The sequence below is a fragment of the Hippoglossus hippoglossus genome, chromosome 14 (assembly GCF_009819705.1).
Source record: "Hippoglossus hippoglossus isolate fHipHip1 chromosome 14, fHipHip1.pri, whole genome shotgun sequence".
NCBI classification, from domain to species: Eukaryota; Metazoa; Chordata; class Actinopteri; order Pleuronectiformes; family Pleuronectidae; genus Hippoglossus; species Hippoglossus hippoglossus.
Window position 1 is genome coordinate 2,978,171 of NC_047164.1, and position 24,165 is coordinate 3,002,335.

At 41.4% G+C, this 24,165-nt stretch overlaps 2 protein-coding genes across 5 annotated transcripts in view; one reads left to right on the top strand and one right to left on the bottom strand.

The window, feature by feature from the left end:
- rad51d (RAD51 paralog D) lies at positions 1 to 16,352 on the top strand. 4 transcript variants are annotated; one of them, XM_034605986.1, is made up of 11 exons: positions 1 to 349; positions 1,497 to 1,558; positions 5,568 to 5,686; positions 12,232 to 12,313; positions 12,524 to 12,658; positions 12,734 to 12,829; positions 12,964 to 13,057; positions 13,888 to 13,958; positions 14,430 to 14,597; positions 14,732 to 14,869; positions 16,215 to 16,351. In XM_034605986.1, exons 1-10 carry the CDS (start codon positions 268 to 270, stop codon positions 14,825 to 14,827), a joined length of 1,005 nt encoding a protein of 334 aa, XP_034461877.1. In that variant the 5' UTR covers positions 1 to 267; the 3' UTR covers positions 14,828 to 14,869; positions 16,215 to 16,351. The 4 variants fall into 4 exon arrangements, with proteins under 4 accessions (XP_034461877.1, XP_034461878.1, XP_034461879.1 ...); XM_034605987.1 differs by having other exon boundaries at positions 268 to 349; positions 16,218 to 16,352; XM_034605988.1 differs by lacking the exon at positions 16,215 to 16,351 and adding an exon at positions 15,142 to 15,472 and having other exon boundaries at positions 268 to 349.
- The window catches only part of lig3 (ligase III, DNA, ATP-dependent), a 17,017-nt gene continuing 8,561 nt past the window's right edge, over positions 15,710 to 24,165 (bottom strand). The window contains exons 10-21 of the mRNA XM_034605985.1: positions 22,929 to 23,060; positions 22,766 to 22,845; positions 22,555 to 22,642; positions 22,399 to 22,476; positions 21,947 to 22,070; positions 20,415 to 20,557; positions 20,148 to 20,222; positions 19,570 to 19,716; positions 18,152 to 18,320; positions 17,627 to 17,706; positions 17,398 to 17,481; positions 15,710 to 16,444 (exon numbers count right to left, since the gene is read on the bottom strand). Of these exons, the coding sequence (XP_034461876.1) occupies positions 16,211 to 16,444; positions 17,398 to 17,481; positions 17,627 to 17,706; positions 18,152 to 18,320; positions 19,570 to 19,716; positions 20,148 to 20,222; positions 20,415 to 20,557; positions 21,947 to 22,070; positions 22,399 to 22,476; positions 22,555 to 22,642; positions 22,766 to 22,845; positions 22,929 to 23,060 (1,434 nt within the window). The 3' untranslated portion in view covers positions 15,710 to 16,210. The remainder of the gene's footprint in view (positions 16,445 to 17,397; positions 17,482 to 17,626; positions 17,707 to 18,151; positions 18,321 to 19,569; positions 19,717 to 20,147; positions 20,223 to 20,414; positions 20,558 to 21,946; positions 22,071 to 22,398; positions 22,477 to 22,554; positions 22,643 to 22,765; positions 22,846 to 22,928; positions 23,061 to 24,165) is intronic.

The window sequence follows — 24,165 nt, forward strand, 5'->3', positions numbered from 1 at the left end:
TCACTACGGCAAGCCGGAGGCGCATGTTTGTTTACATCCTCCTGTTTATGTTCACACAGCGTTGAACTTGTTGTAGCGACATTAACATCGTTTAAAGTTTAATAAAGACTAAAGTTAGGTTGAGTCTAAAGTTCTGACGCAGAGGAAAAGTCGTTCATACAAACTAACGACGGGTGGACGAAGTTAGCTGCGCAGGTTAGCCACTAAGCTAACACACACACACAAACAAGTGTTAGCTGTTAGCTGTTAGCTAGCAGGAGTCAGACCATGGTGGTGCTGAGAGCTGGGATGTGTCCTGGACTGGAGGAGGATTTAATACGAGACCTGCGAGCTGCCGACATCAAAACAGGTCAGTTGACGTGTCTGTGTCTGTCAGTAGGTTGTCAGGGAGGTCTTCATCTCACCAGGGATCAGCTGAGGTGTCGTGGTGAAGGACAGAGAACACAAGCAACTAGAGAGAAAGTTCAGTGATGAGGAGACAGATGGAGACTTAAAGGACAAGATCAGCCTCGAGAGGAAGTTACACATTAAATATGAAGGATATCAATATATGTGCAATAGATGGATAAATAGATGGAGCTAAGTAACAATAAAACAGATACAAAGAGTTGAAATGGCAGCAAATTGCAATAAAGCACCAGAACACACAGTAAAGTACTAAATATAATATAACAACAATAAGCCTATAAACAGGAGACAAGTGTGAAAAGCTCATTAAGAGTTTCAGAGCTGCACCATCGCCTGTCAATACAAACCTCCTCTTCCTCCCACTATAAAGACATTTTATGTTTTGATTTATTATGTTTTATTGAAAAAACATTGAAAGACACTGCTCAATGAATCAAACATATGTGCACATAAATAAGATAATAAATAAATAAACACATATGGATAGATTTCCTTCCCAAGCGATTATGACATTGACAGTTTTATTACTTTTTGTGTGTTGATAAGTTTGATAGTTTTAATATCGTCCTTAAATTCACATTAAAAAACCTGTGTCGTTGGGAGTAAGTTTGGTTACTCTGAATTTATGTCAGCAAAATTTACCAAATAGAATGATAAGTTTAGGCTGAATTCAATGTTTTGTTTATTTAAAACATGTGAATACCTTTTTTTGTTAATCAATTTCAATATTATGATCAGTTTTACACAATATTTAATCCTTCAATCGAGTCCAAAAAGTAACTGAACATATAAAATGGTAAAGAAGATGCCTTAAGGATTCTGGAGCATCATTGCAAAGAATTTGGAAAGAGATTTGTTGGGTGTATATTGTGTACAATTGTAATGTGTAGTTCTTTAATCTTACAGCTTATACAGAATATATATAGTAATATCCATGCCCTTTGCCAATCAGTACCTATAAAAGCTCATATTCGAGAGGGGGATTGAGACGCCTTCACTTTCGGGAGCTGTCCTGTCGTCCATCTTTATAAACAGTCTATGAAGTGTACAGTCTGAACAGGAGTAAACTTTGTTTCTTGTTTCCACAGTGGAGGACCTGGTCTCCTCCGACATTGAGGAGCTGGCTCAGAAATGTTCCGCGTCGTATAAGGTATTTAAACCCTACATGAATTAAACACGTGCTCAGTTACTGAGGCAAAGGACCCTGAAAACTCTGCATGTCAGTGTAAACATCCTGAGAATGAATGTTGCCAGATTCGGTTCTACACACGCAGGAAATGCACGAGCTGTCCAATAAATTAAACATGCAACAGTATAGAGCTGCTTCATTCAAGTCCCTTCAACATGGAACAGCTAATCACTCAGGACAAACTTCATTACTTCCCTTTAAATAAATCACATTCATAGTTTTCGTTTGCGCTGTTAGAAAAAAGAAAATTAAGTGAAAATAAAAGACACCCACATTTTTATACTTGGCACAAACGGAGGAGAGTGGGAGGTTCAGGCCCTGACCAGCATCACGTTGTTCTGAGACACTTCCACCCACATGCAGCATGAGCTTCTCATTGTGTAAGTGGGTTATATTAGGTGGCCTATAATTAAAAAACAGAGCCATGCTTAATGTAAGCAGACCTCCCACAGGGCTTGTTATACATACCCTTGGAAAGCCAGGTCAGGTGGTTGAGAAGCCAGGCGAAATTGTTTCACAGCAGACGTTCAATTCAAGGTTGAAGATCACATTTGCTTCCTGTTCTTTTCTGTATATTTTATTGTATTTTTTTTATAATTTCTTCTTTTTCCTGTAGAGAACAGATGGAGGCACAAGTTTAGCTCCTCCTGGGAAAATTGCACATTTAAAAAAAAAAAAAAAATGTTGTCATGTAAAATGAAGTAAATGCAAACCCTGCGGCAAATAGAAAACTTGTTATTTTTACAACATTAACTTAAAACTGAAAAAATAATAATTATTGTTGCAAGTGCAAATGTGAATAAACACTCAGACCTTTAATAACTTATTAGGCCTTAATCGACATGTTGGGTTGACATTTCCAAAGCTTATGAGTTCTCTGACTTCCTCTGTTGTAAATGTCAGAAATCACAGATGTCGAGATAAGATCACGAAGACCAAGAAAACTTTGAGATAAAACTTTACGTCTGCTGAGCTGAAAGAGAAATCAAAGCCCAATCGGATCAATTACTCAAGTTATTTCTGAGTACAAATGTACAGTTAAGAAACTGAAACTATGTGACGACTGAGTTAAGTATTCAAACTTTTGCACAGACTAGTGAATGTTTAAAGATAAATCTTCCACATGGCGAATAAAAAATGGTATTTTATAAACAGTAGTTTACACACAGTAAATGATAAACAATAGAAAAATCTCCTTATTGGCTCAGAGTCCTTCATTATCTGTTTGAAAGAGAAGCAGCTTCTTTCAGCTCTAAATTATTCCTCAGTGAGAACCATGAAGAAAAAGCAGAATGAATTAAAAAGTGTCTAACTCAGTTCTGACCTCATGGGCAGATACTTGGAAACCACATTTCTTTAAATCTCATAAAAAGTGATTTCTACCAAACTTCATCTGTGAAACAAAAGTGCAGATAATCAGGAAGAAGGTGCAGGAAGACAAAAGTATATCAGAAAATAATTGTGTGGGTGGACAGAGGTGTAGAAGGCAACCCACATATTATTGTTACATAACAATGAATGAGGATGAGTATAAGGAATTAATTTACAGATCCCAAGAGATTAAATAACTGATTTATTACAAGTGTGGAACACATCATACTGTCTCCATACTCTTTTAATCTTTTTATTCTCTCTACATGTCTTTATCTCCCTGTAGAGATTAAAAATGTAGGTACAAGTTAATCCCTTCGTGGGCAAAATACATAATTTGTCACCTTTTAAGTCACTAACACAAGCTCCATGGTCGATACATGTAACCTGGACATGGATAGAAAATTGATTATGAAATCTCAACAGATTAAATGGCTAATTTATTATGAAAGAGATTTATGAGAGAACTCCTGTCACCGCATATTTTCTTTTCCATATTTTAGTTGCAGGAGTTGATGTGAATTTTTACATTGTTAAAGAAATCACCACGGATTGAGACCGCTCTCCTCCCATGAGATCATTGTGTGTGTTTTGTGAATATTCTTCTTTCTTTAATTCACCGCCTGTAGCAGGTTTACATTCATCCAATTGACTGAGCCCAGTGTTCCTGACCTGCCTGTTCCGCCCGCAGGCTTCCCCTGATCCGATACCCCGCCTCCCTCTGCTCGGTCAGACTCCCGCTGTTGATTTGAACCATTGTTTCGCGCACACAACGGGGAAGGAGGTCAATGCCGGGGTCATCTGCACCGACACTTTTACGACTGATGCAGCCTCCTACAGTTCAATTAAAGCTGGGCAAGGCGAGGTTTTTAAATGAAAGCAGAGACGTGTTGTGAGGCCACAAACTAAAGTGGAGCGCCGAAAAATACCCACTAATTGAGACCCAACAGATTTGCCTCATTTCAATAAATATATTTCTGTTGTTGGACTCAGGAAATCCTCTCTGCCCGGGAGGAAGAGACTAATCAGAAAGGAAGTGTGCTAAACAGCACTAAGTGTTCTTTGATCACTTTCAACACAAAACGCCACAGCCCGGCCTGGTTGGAGAACGTATAGTAATCGTGTAGAAGGCTGATGTCTGGTGTAAGATCCAGATTTCAGATTGGCTGCTCGTTTATTTGCTTGTAGCAGGCGTGATCCCTCTGGTCGTGCAGCTACGTCTCATTAAGTTGTTTTCTTCCTTTAGAGATTTGAAATGAAGCAAAATGCTCTTTATTTTAAAAACATTTCAGGTGATAGACAGCCACCGAAGTGGTGCAGGGCTGTAGGTGGCATATGTTCACGCTAGTTTTACTGTGATAGCTAAAGCTTTACCGATACTGGGGACTTATACCAACGTTAGGGAGTAAAATATATTAATACATCGGCTGATATATATATTTAACATGTTATTATCAAACCCTTATGACAAAGTAATGTAATTGAGGCTTGATGATGTACAGTCTAATCGTAACATTTACTTTAAAAATGAATAAAACCAAATGTGTAGAACTTGAATCTAGAAAATAAAAATCTTTATCTGTGCAAAGTGCAAATTGTTTCTGGATTGTTTATTCTGTAAAGTAAAAGTTTTCACATTGGTAAACAATTAGGAGACAAAGAACAATGAAAAGCTGATATTACGCTGATAGTTATCAGAACCTACGAGCTAACGACACAGTGTGGTTTTAGATGCCTGGAGGATTGGCTCGATGCCTCACACCACATCTGACTGGATGCAATATTCATGCCAGCATTCGCATACTGGAGGAGACCTTTACTCCGTCTCTACTCAACATTAAAACAATGCCAGCTACAAAAACTAGTAAATTAACTTTCTTCCCTTGTTTTGGAAGCCAAGGTTAAAAGCAAAGAAATACTTTTACTAATCGATCGAAATATTCACCAATATCAAATTTGATGATTGAGTCATCACTCGAGTTGTAAAACAATCACATCAAACAGATTTGTTTAATAGCATTGAATAATTGATCATATTTGGAATAAAAAGACAGTATTTTAAGATACACAAACAAAGGTAACAACAACAATAAACATTGAAGTTATAAACAGTTAAATGATCTATTTCCTTTAATACAAGAGAAAAGAAAGACAAAACAAACGAGAGACAATTTTCACTAATTTCTGGAATATACTGTACAAATACAAATGAGTCAATCAATCAATAGCCAAAATGATTATTAGTTTTGTAAAGATATTATATAATCTTTACCCAAAATGAAGGCTTTGATGTGAAACCTAAAGCAGAGACAGTTTTTTTACAGTGTAGTTCCAGTACCTTCATGTTCACTGAATAATATGTGAGAGCACCGGCAGCGTGGACATGGAGACATTATTACAAAAATCCTCCTAATCACATCCAAACAAGCCAACATGTCACCTGCTACCTCTGGATTATGAACACAATGGCCCAGCTGGACAGAAAAACGACCTGATCTGGCAGCGCGGGCCGAGCTGCGTCCGTACATGTGTCGTGTCTGATCCACGCCGCAGGATCCATGATCCATGAGCCTCAACCGCTGTCGTTCTCCCATTACAGGCCCTGTTTGCCATCCGCCGAGTGCTGCTGGCCCAGCACACTGCTTTCCCCGTGTCAGGCGCTGATCTCTACGAGGAACTATTGAGCTCAACAGCCATCCTCTCCACTGGAAATCCCAGGTAACAACAATTCTGCAAACACAGCAGAGCGCAGTGCTTTGTCATTCAGGGGGAACCGGGGCATAAAACCTTGGGCCCAGTGCCACGGGAGCTTAAAGGAGGGTTCGGCTCCAAAAATCAAATATGTATTCCTGAGGACAGCTCTCCACATATTGGATTAAAAAACACTTCCCTGAGTTCAGTTGAGAGGCGAACGCGTCTGTCGTGGTGCTTGTTAAAGCAAACACTGGCTTCTCCGGCAGTGTAATTAGTGGTAGTGGTGATGTTTTGGGATGTTTTTTGTAAAATGAAAGGACACGATGGTTAAACTAGAGCAGGGGACGGCTCCATTATGTTTGCAGCTGTCGGCCTTCAGCTTCACAAACAGAATCAATAGTATCATACATTACCAAAGATGTTCGTAACCAGAAACCTCGGCATCGATCCCTTTTCTTATCAAACTAAAATCTTCTCGGTGTTGTTAGAATCTAATTTGCATTGAGCTGCGCCGGTGGGATGTGCATCAGGAGCACTGGAGGCCGTAGTTAAAAATACAGCAGAACAATGATGTCTTAGAAAAGGTCTGTGGGCTCCGGTCCGGCCACTGAGGAAACATTTGAGCAGCTAAAGATTTAGACTTCTGTGCTGGTTGTTTTTGTTTTGCTGTGTTTTAATTTGCCTTCAGCGAAACACACTACGCTAAAAACAACAAATAACATTGACTATAACTCAAAATCGCTTATTCTCAGCTGACGTTTGGCGAGAGGCGGGTCCACCCTGAACAGGTCGCGCTTTTTATCCCAGGGCTGACAATTAGAGTGTCTGATTAACCAGCCAGTCTTCAGGTTTAAACCTTAGACTGTAAATAAAGATGGACGACATGACAGCTCCTACAAACATACAGCCAAAAGCCTCTTTATCGCCCCCTGGTGGTTGGCTGTAGATGGACAACAATAACAAGTCAAATTTCACGTTAAATACATTTTTTACAAACAAAGATGGTTTCATCTTGTAGGTCATTTAGGTTCTCATCACATTGATGTTTGTTTTGGTTTGAACTGATATGACGCTTTAAAAATGTGGTTAAACGACGTGATTGACAGCTGAGACTGAATCATGATTGGTCGAGCACATTTGTGGGAGGGACCTCGATACTCGAGTCCAAACTTCAGCGGCACAAGATGGCAGCGTTCATATCCAGGGTATTTCAGCTTCATTTCTGGATAGTGAACACAAGTGGGGACACGTTGTCCATCTTAATTTACAGTCGATGGTTAGAGCCCAGGAACCTCCTGATGTGAGGCGACCGTATTAACCACTCGACCACCGCACCGCCTGCTGTACATTTCATTTAAAGGCTTAACAGATAAAAACTCCCACCGCTCTCAGCTTGTGTCACAGCAGTAGTTCACCTTTAACCTGCAAAACTGAGACACGGCCTCTCAGGAGCAGTGGTAGGTGTTTGCTGGCATCTCAAAGTTGAGTCATCTGTACACAGTCGTAGCACAAAGCGCCGCACATAACAAATCATTCCACTTTCAGAGGAGAAACATTCTCTGGCAGAGGACGGCGGCTGCTCTGGACAGATCTGTGAAATGGCCCAGCGTGGTTTGGTTTATATGACGCCACCTTTTCTCCAGTTAAACTGGCTGCTTGAGCATAATTAATGAGCACAGGTGTTTCTTATAAGTGGGTTTCATGAATTAGTCAGTGCCTTGGATTAGTGGTTGGAAAGTGAATCAGCCGTGTGGAGTGAAGCTGAGTGTGTGTGTGTGTGTGTGTGTGTGTGTGTGTCTTGGCTGCGCTCTCCTGGTGAAAAGGAGAAGTGATGAATGAGGCTGTTTGCTGTGCACAGCTTCACTTTGTACAGTCTCCATGGTGTTTGGTTTATGCAGGGCCGGTGTAATGAAATGTGTAGTGTCAGTTTATTAGGGACACCTGCCTTAATAAAGACACCTGCAATAAATCCTGCCTCCATGAAGATTGCATGTTACATGAGGGATGTTACTTCAGCTGTAGGGTGAGGTAGAGGCTGTAGAGTCAGGCTGCTGATGCTGTTAAAGTTAAACTAATATTTTAATCTAATATTTAGTATATTTAATGCACAAAATATGCATAAAACACTTTCAATGAATGTGAACATTATATTTTCCATGTAGGCAGGAGATAGTGGAGGACTTTCATGAGACTGCATTAATTTATACCATCTGTGCCTATTAGACTGTATAATGTGTCAAGTATTTTTGCAGAGTAGACGCTCTTGATGCATAATAGGATACTTCCTGCTCTCCTTACTAACTAATTCTGAGTGTAAAACTAGTTTTCTCTGTTGGATAGAAGCTAATTATTATGGAAAACATAACAACCTCGGCTCATCCCTCCACTGAGGCCGAACAATCGTACTCTCGTCTGGTTCTTACGGTTGATATCTAACAGAGAAAAGTAAGCGATTCAATGATCTAAAGTGAACGTGAAAATAAATTCCTGGATTCCACAGCTAAATCTGCAATGGCACCAAAGTTTAATGGGTTCTTCTTCTCGGCCTCAGGCCTCATCCCTCCACTAAGTTTGGCAGAAATCTGAGTAGTTGTTTTTAATAATCCTTGGAACAAACTAACAAACTGTGAAAACACAACTTCCTTCTCAGAGGTAATATGGCAGATAACTGATGTATTTTTTATCACTTTGAGAAGAGAAGAAAGAAAATAATGCAAATATTTTAATATGAACATTTCCATCCTCATTCTCACTGACGACAGTAAAGTGTAGACTTTTCCTGCATGAAGCCCTCGGCCCTGAAGGCTGTTCACACTTTTGTCTTATCAAAGCTGTTTGATATTTGCACACTAAATGTGAAACTTCATCCCAGACAACGATAAGAAGAACTTTATTTTACTTTTATTTAACCCAGCTAATAGAAGCTCAAAGAAAACCTTTCTGCTATATCATAAAAAATAAAACCTAAACCTTTGCTGGACTCTTAATATACTTGAACTCTATTTTCATTATTATGCACACAACAGTAGCTGCCTTTTAAATTTTAGGATGCATCTATGTCTTTGTGTTTGGCTGCAGGGAAAAAAATCTCCAAACTCCACAGATGCAAGTTGCATTTCAAATATCTCCGAGTAGCAAAACACAAACGTTGCACAATAATTAATATGGATGATGAATCGCATTTATTTTTAGCCTTTCAGAATGTCAAACAATATGTGCCAAGACAAAAACAACATAAAACCGAACAAACATTAGCAGATCTCCAAGCTGTCGTGGTCATTTTTCATACGAGCAGGATGAATAATGACGGTTGATTGTGGTTTATCGCCTACAGATTCATTTTGTCATGACGCGATAGTATATTGTCACAATATGACTTTAATTTCATGTTAAAACGTCTGTGGAGATGTTTCACTGTGAAAAAGTGAATCACAACAGTTACTGAAAACCTGTCTTCATGCTCGTCTAAGAAGTAATTCAGCTCTGCAGCTCAGTGTTAGTGGCTTTAATTAGTCGGCCTTAAAATGAACAGACACTGTTACACCAGACTCTTTTAATTAAGAAGCTGCTGATCCCCATTATTTGTTTAGAGACGACACGTCAACCTTGTTGTGATTGTTTTTTTGTTTTTTTAAATCATTAGCTCTGCCGAGGAAGTTTTTCGTTTGTCTGTCAGCAGGATTCTGCAAAAATAAAACTACTTCACCAACTTTTCTCAAACCTTGGTGGGGGGGGGGGGGGGGTTGGGCCAAGGGAGACGTTATTATTCAAGAGGGCGGATCCAGGAGTTTTTTTAACTTTCATCAACCTTTTGAGATTTTGCATTTTCTGACATTTCTGTGAATTAGAAGTGTAAATCTTGTGTATATCATGTCAGATGTCTCAGGTATTCAAGGTCAAAGCTATTCGACTTGATGTGAGTTCATGTTAAAATGCTCCCAGCAGCCCAACAGACTTCTGTCTTCTGGAATCTGACCTTGACTTCGCCCTGGATGTGACGTCAGATCGAACACATGCCTACAAACATCTGTCCGCTCTGTCGCCTTCGCTGCTGAGGAACTTAAAGTTAAGGGGCCACTTCCCAGAAGCTGGCCAATCAGAAAAAGACTGGGATCACTGGGAGGAAGACCTTAATGAGACGAAGGGTACAACTGACTTTCTGACAGAGGCTGAACTGAGGGGCTGCAGTAAAGGCCAATGGACGATGGAGTATTTTGATCTATAGATTATACAAAGCTGAATAAGACCTGGAAATGTGGCGTGATATGTCGTCTTTAAATGATAACGCTGGGTGGGCAAAGCCCTGGATGGTGAATCTCTGTACACAGGAATGTAAAATTATCTTTCAAAGTTCTTTCCGTCTAAAGAAAGAAGCACTCAACAAAACCTCTCCGCTGCTTTCAGTCCAATCATCCTCTAAGAGGAAGACCTTTGGTCCAAGGACTGCTCAGTATTTTCAGCTCACATGATGAGTGCAGCCCATGGGGAATTCAGAATTGGTGACTTTTCAAGGACAATCACTTTCACTCTGCTGAGCCCTTGCAAGAGAGAAACCTGGTGTTTTCATCAACGCTGCTCCTCTCTCTGCGCCACTGTCACAGATGGCTAGAATAACCCAAGTATCACTCCTCACCAATTCTCCTCTTCACAATCAGGCCGAGGACGATGATGAGGACCACGATCAGCCGACTGCCGGCCTCCGGTGATGCATAACATCCAGGCTCCAGGACCTTGATCATATAGATTTAACTGTGAGGCTGTCGCATCCATCATCACGTTGGCAGGCGAAGCACTTCCACAAACTGCAGATCACTTGTCAGGTGATCAAGACGTTTCAATACTGAAAGATCAGATGGTTCAAGCATCATCACAACAGTTCTGACAGCGTTCATTCATCTAGAGCTTCAAGGAGCGAAAGAAATATGTTAACATAAACCTGAAACCCTGAAATGCAGCTGTGTTTTATATCGTAACCTCTAAGAAATATTTCCAAAATTAAATACGGTGCTAAACCACTGGCTCCTAAAGTATATTTTCCAAATGAAGGTTAGAGCAGGGAAACAAAGTTGTTGAAGAGTTATTAAACTACTGTAGAAACTAAGCACAGATTAGGCAACATTAATAAAAAACCAGTTAACTCCCTTTGGAGCTTACTGGAGTCCCAGTGGTAGAGTTTTCCAAGCGAAGATGTATTTGTTCATTTAGTCTTTCAAAGAAAAGTTGCAAACCGCTCAGAAGACCTAACAGCCTGTAAACAAACCTGACACTCACTTTGCACTTTGTTTGGCAGGATCATTGTTTTGCTCACAACAGTTTGTGTGAACTATTGTTCATTAAACAGAATCATCGGGGGAAGGTTCGGATAAGAAGAGAAAACGTTATTGGCTGCTGAAGGGAGAATGAGAAACGTCCACATCCTTCTATTAAGCACAAATACACCATCACATCCGTCCGGCCTCTGCTCAGCGAGCTCCGGGGGAAATTAATGGACCTCTGGTGATTTATTGCACAAGTTTCTTGCAGTGTGAACACATAAAAAGAGTGGATACACCCGAGGGGGTGGGGTGGAAGAGGTCACGTATAAATGACCTGAGGTGTTTGGAGGTGGAGTTGGGGGAAGATTTACCTGCGCAGGAACAAAGAGGCCGTAACAAGACTGTCAAGGTTATGGATCTAAAGCACAGACCTCTCCTCGCTCACTCCATCCCTGTCAATAAAGATACTTTAAGTGTCTCGGCTCGTTCCTGCTGGAGCACGAGGCTGCTGCAGATGTGCATCGGCCTGAAGCTTCCAGAACACTTTCTCATAATTGAGCTCAGCCTCCGACGCTGCAAGAAATAGATGAACGTAATAAAAAATGCTTAGTGAAATGGGATTTAATTGAACAGAGTGGTGTTAAAGAGGAAGTACACAGCAGATTTATATCGGAGGGTCAAAGGGAATAATTGACCTTGGTAGCAGCTGTTTGACCAAATAATCTTACATGAAGGTCCGAGAGCTTTTTGTAGAGTTTTCAATTTGTCCCCGTGTGTGTGAAACTTCAGTCACGTGATAAATCAGTTTTATTTATTTACTGCAGATCAATCCAGACATGACGCGAACGCCAGAAAACTCGCCACAGCCTGAGTTATGTCTCCATGAGTTTCAGGACAGATTCACAGCTACAGGATATTTCACAGGATAACTGAACAGTAAACCTCCGACTGAATGTTGATGGCTAATCGTCTGGACAAGGTTCCATGTTCCTCCTGTGCCGTGTGATTGACTGACAACCTGTCCAGGCTGCACCCCAGATGAAACAGATGAATGGGAAAAAGCATCCATTTTGATGGATTCAGTTTAAAAGACGCAGCCGGTGGCAGAGCTTGATAGGACGCCATCAAATAGCAACTGAAATTAGGAATTGGCCCGACATCGAACGAGCAGCCTGGAAGTTGACGCAGGCTCCGCTTGTGTGTTGTGTTCACCCAACTGCAGCTTGTGTTGGCTCTGCAGATGCACTCGGACTTAATAGTTTATTACGCGCGGTGGCAGCTGTGAGTAATGAATTGCACCTTGTTTTTCCGCAGCTTAGATAAACTGCTGGATTCGGGCTTGTATACCGGGGAGATAACAGAGCTGTCAGGAGGCCCAGGAAGTGGCAAATCTCAGGTGAACATTTCCTACCTTCCCTCTCCATCACTGATAATTCCACTGGCATAAATTCACTCTTTAAAATTCCCTCTTCTCCTATAGAATGAGAAAATGTTCCCCCGGCTGAAATAATGCTGAGGTAATTCTGTAGCGTGGTTATCGTTCAGCTCGCCGCCTGCTATCTTTAACCAACCCCCCCACCCCCTGCACGCCTGTCATGTCTTCTAGGTGTGTTTCGGTGTCGCAGTGCACATTTCTCACCGGCTGAAGCAGAGTGTAATATACATCGATACGACAGGAGGGCTGAGCGCCAGCCGCCTGCTTCAGATGCTGCAAACTGAAACCAGCAACACCGAGGCGCAGGTGAGTGGAGCCTTGAACACATTTACACGACATGTGGTGTGAACTAATCTGAAACGAGACGCCGTCCCTTCCCAGATGGAAGCTCTTCAGAGGATCCACGTCTTCCGCTCGTTTGACGTCTTCTCCTTGCTCGACTGTCTGCACGGGCTGAGCGGCGGCGGGCTTCAGCAGGTTCGATCACAGGTTTTTTTTTGTTTCTGTTGCTTAAAATACAACACCAGCAATCCTGCGGTGCCTCGGGGGGCCTTTCGTGATCGACGAATCAAACCTTGAGTAATGGTAATTTTGTCATATTTTGTTACCAGGCATCAGTCGGCGGCGGCGGCTCGGTAAAGGCGGTGATTGTGGACTCGGTGTCAGCCGTTATCTCTCCTCTGCTGGGAGGCAAACAGAATGAAGGTGATATCTCTCTCTGCTGATACCTGAGGCCGTGTTTACACCTGAGCCTGTAAAGTACTAACGCCCGTCATGAATCTGTAGAAAAGAAAAGAAAAGAAACGACAAGCTCCCCGCTCATTCAAGGCACAACACTATTTGTACAGAAACTTGAAGAACTCAAGTATTTTGTTACGTAAAGTAACAAAATATAAAGTGCGACTGGGGCGGTGGCCGACATCGGATGCTAATGTCGGTTTCACTCTGGGCGAACCTTTTATCGTTCTGAGCAGATGGGACATCTGAGATTACAAAAATAACCTGGAGATGCAACTTGCTGCCGGGCGATATGTAAATAATTTGAATTTTTAATTTCCCTCCTGAGCTTTAAGTAGGGTAAACTTTGTAATATGTATATAATGATATACTGATTTAACCTCTTTAAATCCACTTTATGTATGAAACCTCGTTTGAAAGGCAACAACTTCCAGTTTCTGAAAATTATTCAGTAGCTATAACAAAACCCTAACATTTGTCTATTATAATAACAATAACTAGGAAGTGCAGATTATTTTTCAATTAAAAACATTTAAAATTAAAAAGAGTACTGTCAAGATTTGTATATATTGTTTCCTTTGTATGATTTATATGTAGTTTTATTAGCAGGTCAGATTTACCATGTTTATCATCTTAGTTTTGTGTGTTATGTTAATATTTCCTGGCTAAAACAAAGTGAATCGACCTTGAGAATATTCAGAAATATAATCACAACAACATATTGTTGTAGCTTTAGTTGCTGACGGAGATTTGAAGTGTGCTCAGACTAACCTCTGCTCAACCTCTCGTGCCTCCAGGGTTGTCGTTGATGATACAAGTGGCCGGAGTTCTGAAGACGATGGCGAAGGACTTCAACATCGCAGCTTTAGTAAGGACGACCCTCCCCCCGACGTGTTGGTGCTGCTCCGGATGCAAAGTGCATCTGGAGCAGCGTCCGTCGACCTTTTCAACTCTTCCTCTGTTTTAAGAGCTCAAATGAAAACTTTACTTTTTCTTCTCCCTTTTGTTTTTGGTAAGAAAACTAAATCAAGAAGATGAAAACACAAGGTTAATAATTTGTTGTAAAACAAAAACAGCTTTGTCTGACTTCAGGTTATAATTATGTATAAAAAGAACTAATCACAATAGAAAACACGCTCCAAAGAGAACTAGCTTTCAACTCAGATCAAGTCATTGAAAGTGAGATAAAGATAATTTGACAGGTTGTTTGATGTCCCATTTGAATACAAGTGGGACAGTCTGCTTGTCCTACTTTGTTTCCTCTCTTCCAACGCTTCTATTATCTGTGGAAAGCTGCACTGACTCATATAACAGAACACAATGGCGTGTGGGCCCGCAGGTAACCAACCACGTGACGAGGCGCGGCAGCGGCGAGGTGCAGCCGGGCCTCGGCGCGTCGTGGGGTCACATCCCCAGAACCAGAGTGCTGCTGGAGCGGCTGGAGGAGGCCGGGGCTGTGAGCCGCTCCAGTCTGCGCTCGGCCACGCTGATCAAGTCCTCCAGACGGGTACGACCAGATCTCAGGGCGTCTCAATGAGATGGAATCTTCCTGTTTGATTTGATAAATTCCAACAGTCGCTGTCAGCAAGATGTTCATAAGAAGCGAGAAGGATTTAAAGGTTTGTTTTTTCGTCTTCCCAGCCGTGTCTCATCAAAGAGCAGTTCGACTTGCAGTGGTGGAGTCGCTCTAAAGAAGGAACCTCTGGAAAGAGAAAACGGGACGAGACCGATTCCTGACGAGAGCCAATTAAAATCCTTTGACAAAACATCCCATCAAAGGTAAAAAAACAAAAAAGGTTGTTTAAGAACCTAATTTGCAAGAAAATGTGCCTTTGAAACCCTTTGCACACATTTAATCATTTGTTTGGTCGTTATTCAAATCAAAAAGACTAGAAAATGGACCCGTTTAGATCACGAACCTGTCGTATAATCTCCTTTGAGAAGCTCCGTCAGTCGCCTGCAGCAGAATTAATACTTTTATGAGATTTCTCTTCACCCGTTGAGAGGGAGGGAGGGAAGTAGGGGCGAGCGAGGGGCTTTCTCCTTTTCAGGCCTTTCAGGGGGAAGCCGAGCAGGTTCAAGTGGATTTTGCTTCTTCGGAGCTTTAATACATTCAAAGGTTTAATTAAGCCACATCATAGCCTGAAGTGTCCGCGGGAAGAAAAAATAAGGCAAATCTGAATTATCCTTGAAAGCCATTCAGATGCAAGAGGCTCCAGTGGCCTCTCATTGGATTGTACCCAGAGTCTCGTGATTTCAAATCCAAGTGAAAAATGTTTGGTTCAGGAGGAGAAAAGGATTTTAAAACAACTTATTCCTCTCATATGATTTTAGTACATTTGAGAACATGACTCCACAAACAGAGGGTTGGTTATTTCTTGAATCACTGACTTTCAGACCGGCACTGAAGTCCAGACACTTTCACAGCGATCAAGACGTTTCTAAAACTTGACGGATGTGAAACTGGAAGAATACAAATATCTCAGGATGAGAAAGAGGAGCCAGAAAACTGACTGTGAAAGACAAACTCCAGAAAATATCTACATCCAATTTTCTGGACATTCTCCGGAGTTCATGTCTGCAAATCAAAGCATGAGAATAATGTAACAGAGACATTTCTTGATATTTATCAGCATCTCATTTATTTATTGTCGCTCTCCACACGAGCTGTGTTTTTCACTTCTCACACATTGTCTGTAAAAAATAACTAACGTGCTACTGATTAATCCCATGATCCTAATTCAGCTATTATCTGTGTCCTGATCTCTGTAAAATGCAATTCAGTGGTTTCCTGTGCAGCTGCTGTAACCACATGTCTGAGTGAAATGTTATAAAAACTACATCCGTCACCAACATTCATCATTTTCCCAACAACCTGGAATAAGCAGAAAAGTAAAAGTCCCAAAGTAAATGTTTTCTGTTAGTGGCCCCCGGCTGGTTTGAAGCTTACAAAACCACAAAGGCTTTAAAAGAATAAATAGGAATCATTGTTGGAGAGAAGCACGGAGACACCCCCCCCCCCCCCCCCGAATCGTTCCGATGAAGCCAGTTCATGTAGTTTAACACTGATTTGAGCAGTGCGTGTAAACACAGTGTAAAAAAACGAGTGTTTCATTGTTGTTAGCAGGGAGGAAGGACGCGCCTCTTGCGGATACAGTCCCAGATCCAGCTGGGTGTGACTCTCTGGGCCGGGCTGTTCTCCTCGGGCTCGGCCATGGTGTGCGTGGCGGAGGCGGAGTCAAAGTCCTCCACGACGTCCCCGTCGTACGCCACGAAGTAACGCCGGAGTTTGTCGAAGTCCTGCACGGAGACGGGCAGGAAGAGCTTCACGCCGCTGAAGATGTCCAGCAGCGTCTGGAGGGAAGAGACAGAAACGGTCACGAGAAGAAACAGACTCCAGGTTTATCGTCACTAAACGTGTGCGAGCTGAGGGTTTGTGCTTTTATTTCAGTTTTACTGCCTGAAAGATTTTGGGCTACAAAATTATAAATATCAATACATTGGCTGATATATATTTAAAAAAAACTACTGTCAATATTTCGTAAGATGTTATTATCAAACCTTTATGACAAAGAAATGTAATTGAGATTTTATATTTTACAGTTTAACCAGAATTAAAATAAGTATAAATAATAAAACAATGATTTTTAGATTTCGTGGAATAAAGTCATAATATTATGAGAAAAAGTTGTTTTTTAGTTTGAGTCCATGTGTCATTTTCCAGCAGGAACATCTGAGGAATGTGGAGCATCTCGTTAATACTTTAATAAAGATCTTACAAATAATGTTATATTCAGTCTTTTGGCTCCTCAGCTTCACATTATCATAAGTATCAGGACTTTTAAAAGCTTGTGTAAGAACCTGAGTCTTTTCAGGAGAAAGAGGAGAAAGAAAATAAATACTTATTATATTAAAGGGACATTTATCTGATTTATAAAAATAATCAGCATGTGAAAGTCACAAGCAAAATGTTTGGGGCTTTAACTTGATATGAATGTAAGAACTTGTTATCAACACTGTGGTGTGGACGTTTTCTGAGCTCTAATAAAATGTCACTCTTTCATAAAGTGAGTCTTTTGTGACCAACTTTAAATATGTTCACTTTTTTTCCCACAGAAAAGTTCCGGTTAAGATTCAATAAATATCAATAAATATAGTGATTATTCTTTTTAAGTACATTAATAAATCTTTAAATTCAAACAAACTAATCAAGTGATAATTATTGACATGTAGATTTCCTGTCATATCACTCGGGCCTGGTTCCAGTGAACCCAGTGAGATGTGGTGACAGCAGCTGCTGGACTCACCTTGTCGTTCCTCGGCTGCAGCAGCTGAGACGTGGTCTTGGTTTTGCTTTGTCCGTTGCTGTGAACGTCCTCAGTCTTCTTCACCTGGGGAAACACACGACTCTCAGTTCATCACGGTACAGGAGAGTTTCTGTTTTCTGTGCAACTCACGTCCACAGTTTCACCACCGTCTGACAGAGATACTGCGATTATGTGAACGTCTGTGATGTCTGTAGTGTCTGTACTGTACCTTCTTGGCAGCAGGTGCCTCTGAGGTGGGGGTGCGGGGCTGAGATTTCACCACCCTCGGTTTGGGTGTCGCGCCGCTGCCTGAACAGAGAGAACGTTACCGATTAATAAGATAAAGTGAGACTACAGATCAGTGAAGAGTCCGACCAGATTCTGATGTCATAGACAAATACGTGAAAAGTTATTTTAAGATGTTATCAAACCCTAATGACAAGAAATGTAAAAGAGGCTTGATTTTTCCCAGTTTTAACACAACTTTATTGTAAGTAACTATAAATAAATAAAAAACAAATGTATAGAACTTGAATTAATTAACTTTTTTTAAGTACATTCTTATGTCTTCATATTGGAACATATTTGTAAACAAACACAGATACGTCAGGTGATTTTTATCCTTTGTATCCGTCACAGTCTTTGACAGCGGGAAGTTAAGAGGTGTCGTCCCTCTTGATTTACAGTTTATGATTTAAATATAATAAAAACATGTCCCAGGTTTGTCGTCCTCTCTGTTGCTGTGTGTACTCACTGGGCCTCTTGGCAGGAGGAGGAGGAGCAGGAGGAGGAGCTCTGCCTCCGCGGGACGAGGGCGACGGGGAGCTTCCTCCGCTGTCTCCTCCTGATGAGCCCTTGTCGTCGCTGGACGGCCCGGCTGTCACTTTGAAGTCACAGTTCTCCTTGGATATGCGGAACAGCTCCTGAGCAGAGAGAGGAAATGACAACGTCAGCTTCGGCCAAGAGACGCGAGGTTTCCTGCCTCGAGGAGATTGAGCGCTCGTGTCGGATTCAAATAATTTGGCCGATATTTCAACTGGTTTGTGTAAATGCTGGACGAGTCCGCCCCCCCCCTCCTCCACATTTAAATCATACTTAGCTCAGGTCGTCCCACGGGGGCTTAGTTCAACCGAGGTATTAATTATTCACCGCTCCAATCGCCTGCTGTACATCACCTCTGCTTTCTCATATTCACTCATACATTACAACAGGGAAGGAAAGTAAACTGCAACGAATCCCTGCATGTGCACGTCAGGTTTCTTAGAATCAAATGAGCAACTGATTCTGGTTCAGTTTTATTATGTTGTGTTTCATTGTTGTTTGTTTGTTTTAGCAGGATTTCACAAAAACTACTGATTCAATCTTCTTGAAACTCGATGGAGGGATGGGACATAATTCTGGAGCAGATTTGATTAAGTAGGGATTTTTTATTCCACATTCTTTGTGAAATAAATGAGTTCTTGTATCTATGAGCAGGTGAATTTTGCCACGGATCCAGAAGCATCAATACATGCAGATGCAATATAGTGATAAAGTGAGATTTGCCCCCCCCCCCCGAGTGCCCTTCTTCTAGTTTTATTGTTCGTTTGCAGGATTACACAAAAACTACTTGAGAGATTTCAACAAAACCTGGAAGGAACATGGGCCAAGAAAAAACTCATTAGATTCTGATGAGGATCTGGATAAAGGAATTCTTTCTTTGAAATTGTGAGATGGGGCATTTCTTAACATTTCTCTCTGACAGAATCTGGCATATCGAGAAGACTAATGTGTGAAATTTAGTAAAGATCCAATTAAAAGTACAGATGTGGCAGATTTAAACATGATTTCAGTTCCAAATAGAGCTTCAATCCTGTGATTGTGTGGATTCAGGAGGTTTTTATGCATCTTTAATAGTTTTAGACGGAACGTGACGAACTCGGGGCAGAATTTAAATGTGAGCTGCTGTAGTTTGTGATGTCATCTCAATAAAACTAAATCTACAAATCATGTCCCTGAGCGTAGTTGTACCTGATACAAAAAAGGACACAAGAGTCAAAGTTAAATTTCCTCCACATTTCTAGAGTAAAAACTTTACACACGCTCCTCCTGCACTCGGGGGGGAAATGCTGCATTATTAATACCAACCACACACCGGCGTGTAAACTTTTACTCAAAATAGCAATAACCTACTTTGAGCTGGTGCAAGTTGGTGGCGGTCTTCCAGTCCTTGTCGTCGCGGATGCGCGTCATGCGGGGGAAGCGGATGGAGATGCCGTCAGCCGTGTGCATTTCTGATTTGGAGAACTCGGCGCCTGTGATCTCCCAGACAGGTGCTCGCTGCGGCAGGCGGGAGAAAACACAGATGAAGAGGGAAATGAACGACTGCTTTTCCACTAAATGAACAAAAAACTATAAATTTTCACTTCTGCTTAAATATAGAAGAGGCCGGGACGATTGGTTTTTAAATAAAGACGTTTGTGGATTGTATTTTCAAAGTGAAAAGTCCAAACGGGTTCTTTTCAAACGTATGTTTCCAGCCTCTGAAGTTTTTCCCGTACACACGCAGGTTGGAGAGTCGCAGCCCTGCAGCTCATTATCTTAATACGTCTGAGGGTAATTTATTTGTAGACTTTCCTGCAGAAGACATACGCAGGAGGTGCTTTTAACTGATCACTTCATTCAAAAGGTCCTCGGTTCACAGATATACAACCGGGCTGCGCCACCGCGTCCACCGGGCGCTGCGAATGTGCTGAACAGTCAAACCTCACCTGAGGATCGCGGATAATGAAATCTGGATAATAGTTCTTGATGATTTTCAACCAGCCTGGGATTTTGCTCGGTTCCTGCACACGCACGCACACACACACACACACACACACACACACACACACACACACACACACACACACACACACACACACACACACACACACACACACACACACACACACACACACACAGAGGAGAGATTAATTTTGAATTTTATTACACCAGCTCAATATTTCAGGCGAGCCTCTAAGTGGATCCTCTCTGACCTTGCTGATTTTGATCACATCCAGCTCCTTCTGGAGCCGGGCCAGGGTGGCGTCATCGTAGCCTCCGGAGCACTTGGTGACTGTGCACCATTTCTTGGAGTCGGGGTCGTAACAGCCCATCAGGAAACTGGACATGATGCCCCCTGGTGGGCAGAAGAACACACCTGGCATTAAGGGGGGGCGGGGGGGAAGAGCTGCCTGAGGGAATCAACCCACTGTGACGTCACCCATTGGTTTGTGAGCTGCTGTTCTGAAGCCTCGAGTTTGACATATTTAGTTTTAAGAGGACTGGAAATAAGAGATTGAGACAATTTAAAAAAATGTTTACTGAAGTTATAAATCAAGTGAGAAGTAGATTCATTTTCTCATGGACTTCTAAAGAAACTGATTTTTAAAAACCAGTGGAATCTGCTGGTGATTTGAGAAAATACCGATTTCAGGAGCTTCCACATCGGCTTCACTTTCCAGAACCGGAGTCTGAGTCCATTTTTAAACAGTCTCAATAAGTCCGTGGTTTCTTGTCCTTCATGTTTGTGCATGTGCATCCTCTGTCTCCTTATTATTAATCAATAATATCTTTACCAACCATCACAATCAATTATTGTCAGTGCTTCTACTTCTGACACCTGCATCGTGTGGTGTCACTTAACCTCGGAGAACTCGTCTGTTCAGATCCACTCATCAGATCCGTTTTCCTTTTGTTCTGCTGTGTGTTGTGACATGTGATCTCATCTGATTTGTTTCCGCTCCATTAGATTTGTCTCCACGCTTCACGAGCTCTTTGTCGGCCGCGCTTCGGAGACGTGAACCTTTTGTTGTTGCATTTGTGTTGCTTCTATTGTGTTGTTTGTCTGACAACTGATCTTTATACTTATATGAATTTTAATGTATCTGTCTTTGTTTGTTAGGAGGATAAAACCAAACTAATAATCTGATTTCCAGGAAAGAGGTGAGGCACGATCCAACGAAGACCCCATTACATTGTTGAGCTGATCCGGATCAACGGGCAAATCCAGGAATTACTTGTCTCTTTCCTTAATGGTGAGGTAGAGAGCGTTAGCCTTGGCAGTGATTTGTGTTCGTACCTTTCCAGTTGTTAATGTCACCATCCTTTCCAAAGTTGTACTAATCTTCTTATTATTCTTATTCGCCAAAAGTTTAGTTTAGTCTAACTTGTCTTTGGATGATAGATAATGTTTAAAACTCACTAATTTACAAGTTTGAAGTCTTGACACGTTGTTTGATAAAAAGGCCCGTTGCTGTAATCACCATGTTAAACTTATTTAACACTCCACTAATTTAATCCGTCTTGCTGAAAGTTGACCACAGTTTGCAAAGTGCTCCCCTGCTCATTAAACAAATGATCATTATTAAAAATGATCAGTTACAGTAAAACTCTCCCGATGAGCTAATGTGGGTGGAGCCGGGGTCACGCTCCCCCGAGCACGAGGCGGGGGGGAAGCACTCAAACTGTCAGGAGAGGTCATGAAATGTATGAATGTTCTGCGGAGGATAGTTTGAGCTTTACGCACCGTTGGAGCCTTTTCCGTAGAAAGCCCCGAGCACCACCAGGTCGGCCGTGTCCGCCATCGCACCTTCGTTCAGATAGTCCTTCTTCACCTTCAGCCAGTGACGCTTTCCCGGTTCATAGGAGCCCTGAGACACACGTGGACAAGCAAACCTTCACAACCACTGTCTTCCAGCTACAACTGTCATTAAACTTCAAATATAACTTTTCACTGCCGCACTGCAACACATCTAGAATATGACTTACTGTGTCAGACCCATTTATCACTTTTAACTCATAAAATCGTCCGTTATGAGCATTTCTCAGACAGAAAACTATCTTAAAGAATAAACATTTGAGAAAAATGTGCATCTATGTAAAGTTCTATATATTTGGTCTTATTTAAAATCACCTTACACCAATATTGTATTATGTTAGTTTTAGATACGTTGAATTATAATTAAATAAGTAACTCACCTTTACGTCTTTTAGCACGAGGCCTTCCAGTCCCTCTCTGATCACACGAGTGATCATGTCGGCCAGATCTCCTGCTCTCTGACACACAGACAAACACACAGAGTTAGATGTTATCGCTCCTGCGCTGAGTTACTGTTGATTTTCAGTTGAACTCACGGTGACGTGCTTCATCTCTGAGAACAGGATCCTGTTGGGAACTTCTTCCATGTTGTCGTTTAGGAACTTCCTGCGTTCACGCAGAGGCCTGGAGGTCAGGAGGTCAGAGGACACGTGTTAGTGTCTAGTTGTTTATCTATAGAAATCCCCAGTCTTAAATAGTAGTGGAATGCAAAGAAGCCTTTAGGACGATGGGGTGAGAACACATTACCTCTCCATGAGACTCACACCGTTGAAGTAGATACAGTCGAAAACAAAAAGGCAAACTTTGGCATCTTGAAACGCAGCTTTCTGAAAAGGAAAAGACGATTTGATGTGTGACCAGATTCATTCTGCTGGAAGAGACAAAGAACAAATTGGTTTGATGTTGTCACCTTGTGAACACCCAGGGTCCCAAAGGGCAGAGGTTTACTGGTGTTGGTGTCAATTAGGAGAACCTCAGCGTCCAATATCATACTGTGACCACCAGGGAACGCCTGAGGGATGTATTCTTTGAAGTGGGCCACCTGAAACAGAGACAGGGACACACAGGGATCAGGGACTGAGGAGCAGCAGGACGCATTTCAAACAGCTATTATACCAAGACTCTACCGGGCTTTCTAAAGGTTTCAACTTGTTCGATTTAAGACTATTTAAGATCATAATGACTGAAACGTAAACCTTGTTCCAATATTGATACCATCATCTCAACTCCCTCTAATACTGCAGAAAACGCCGGGTTGGACAAATCTACGTACTGATCCGATACAACATCTTTAAAGTAAATTAGTGTCACACAGGTTTTATTTTCTCGCTCCTAAACAGCAGCTGCACTGGAGGTGGATCCCTGGTAGTGATTTCTGGTAATGTGGTGTTAGCCAGAGATACAAGTGAAACAGTGACTCGTACCATTTGCAAGACTTTAGTTTCAAACTATTTAAAGGAAATAAACGTATATGTGTATTCCTACATTTATTCGTTTGAGTTCTATTTCAGTAATGGCTTAAATACTAGATAATGAAAGAAGTTCTATTATTCATTCTATTATGAATTGGTTTTTCAAAGAATCTAACCTGAGCCACTTAGTAGCAAACAGCTGTTAAAATACAATATACAAGTTATTTATTAAATGCTCTGGTTTAGAATAAGTACTCTGTATTGGTCGATACGCAGTTAATCAGTATCAGGAGAAATGGAATCAGAACATCTTTAACTTTTATGTTTACATCTTTAAGTTTATGTACATGTATATATATTTGTCTAATTATGCTCTCAACTCTTGTCCTGCATTGTTTTTTTATTACTATACCTTTGTTCTCATGTTCCTCTGTGCTGCTTTACATTATATATAAATGTCATATAAGCTACCAGATGCCTAAATTTCCCTCTGGATCAATAAAGTATTTATCCGACTATCCACCTTCATTCTTCTCTGTGGTGGACGAGAACCAAACAGTTTAACAGTCCTCATTTATCAGAATAAAGCGCATTAGGGACACTTGGATTATTGCAATTAGATCCTATCCCCACCCCCACAGAGTGTTAACCTAACATTAACATAAATTGTCTAATTACAGAGGCCGAGTTGTGCATACTGATGGGAGCACGAGCTGGGATGTCACACGTGTTCAA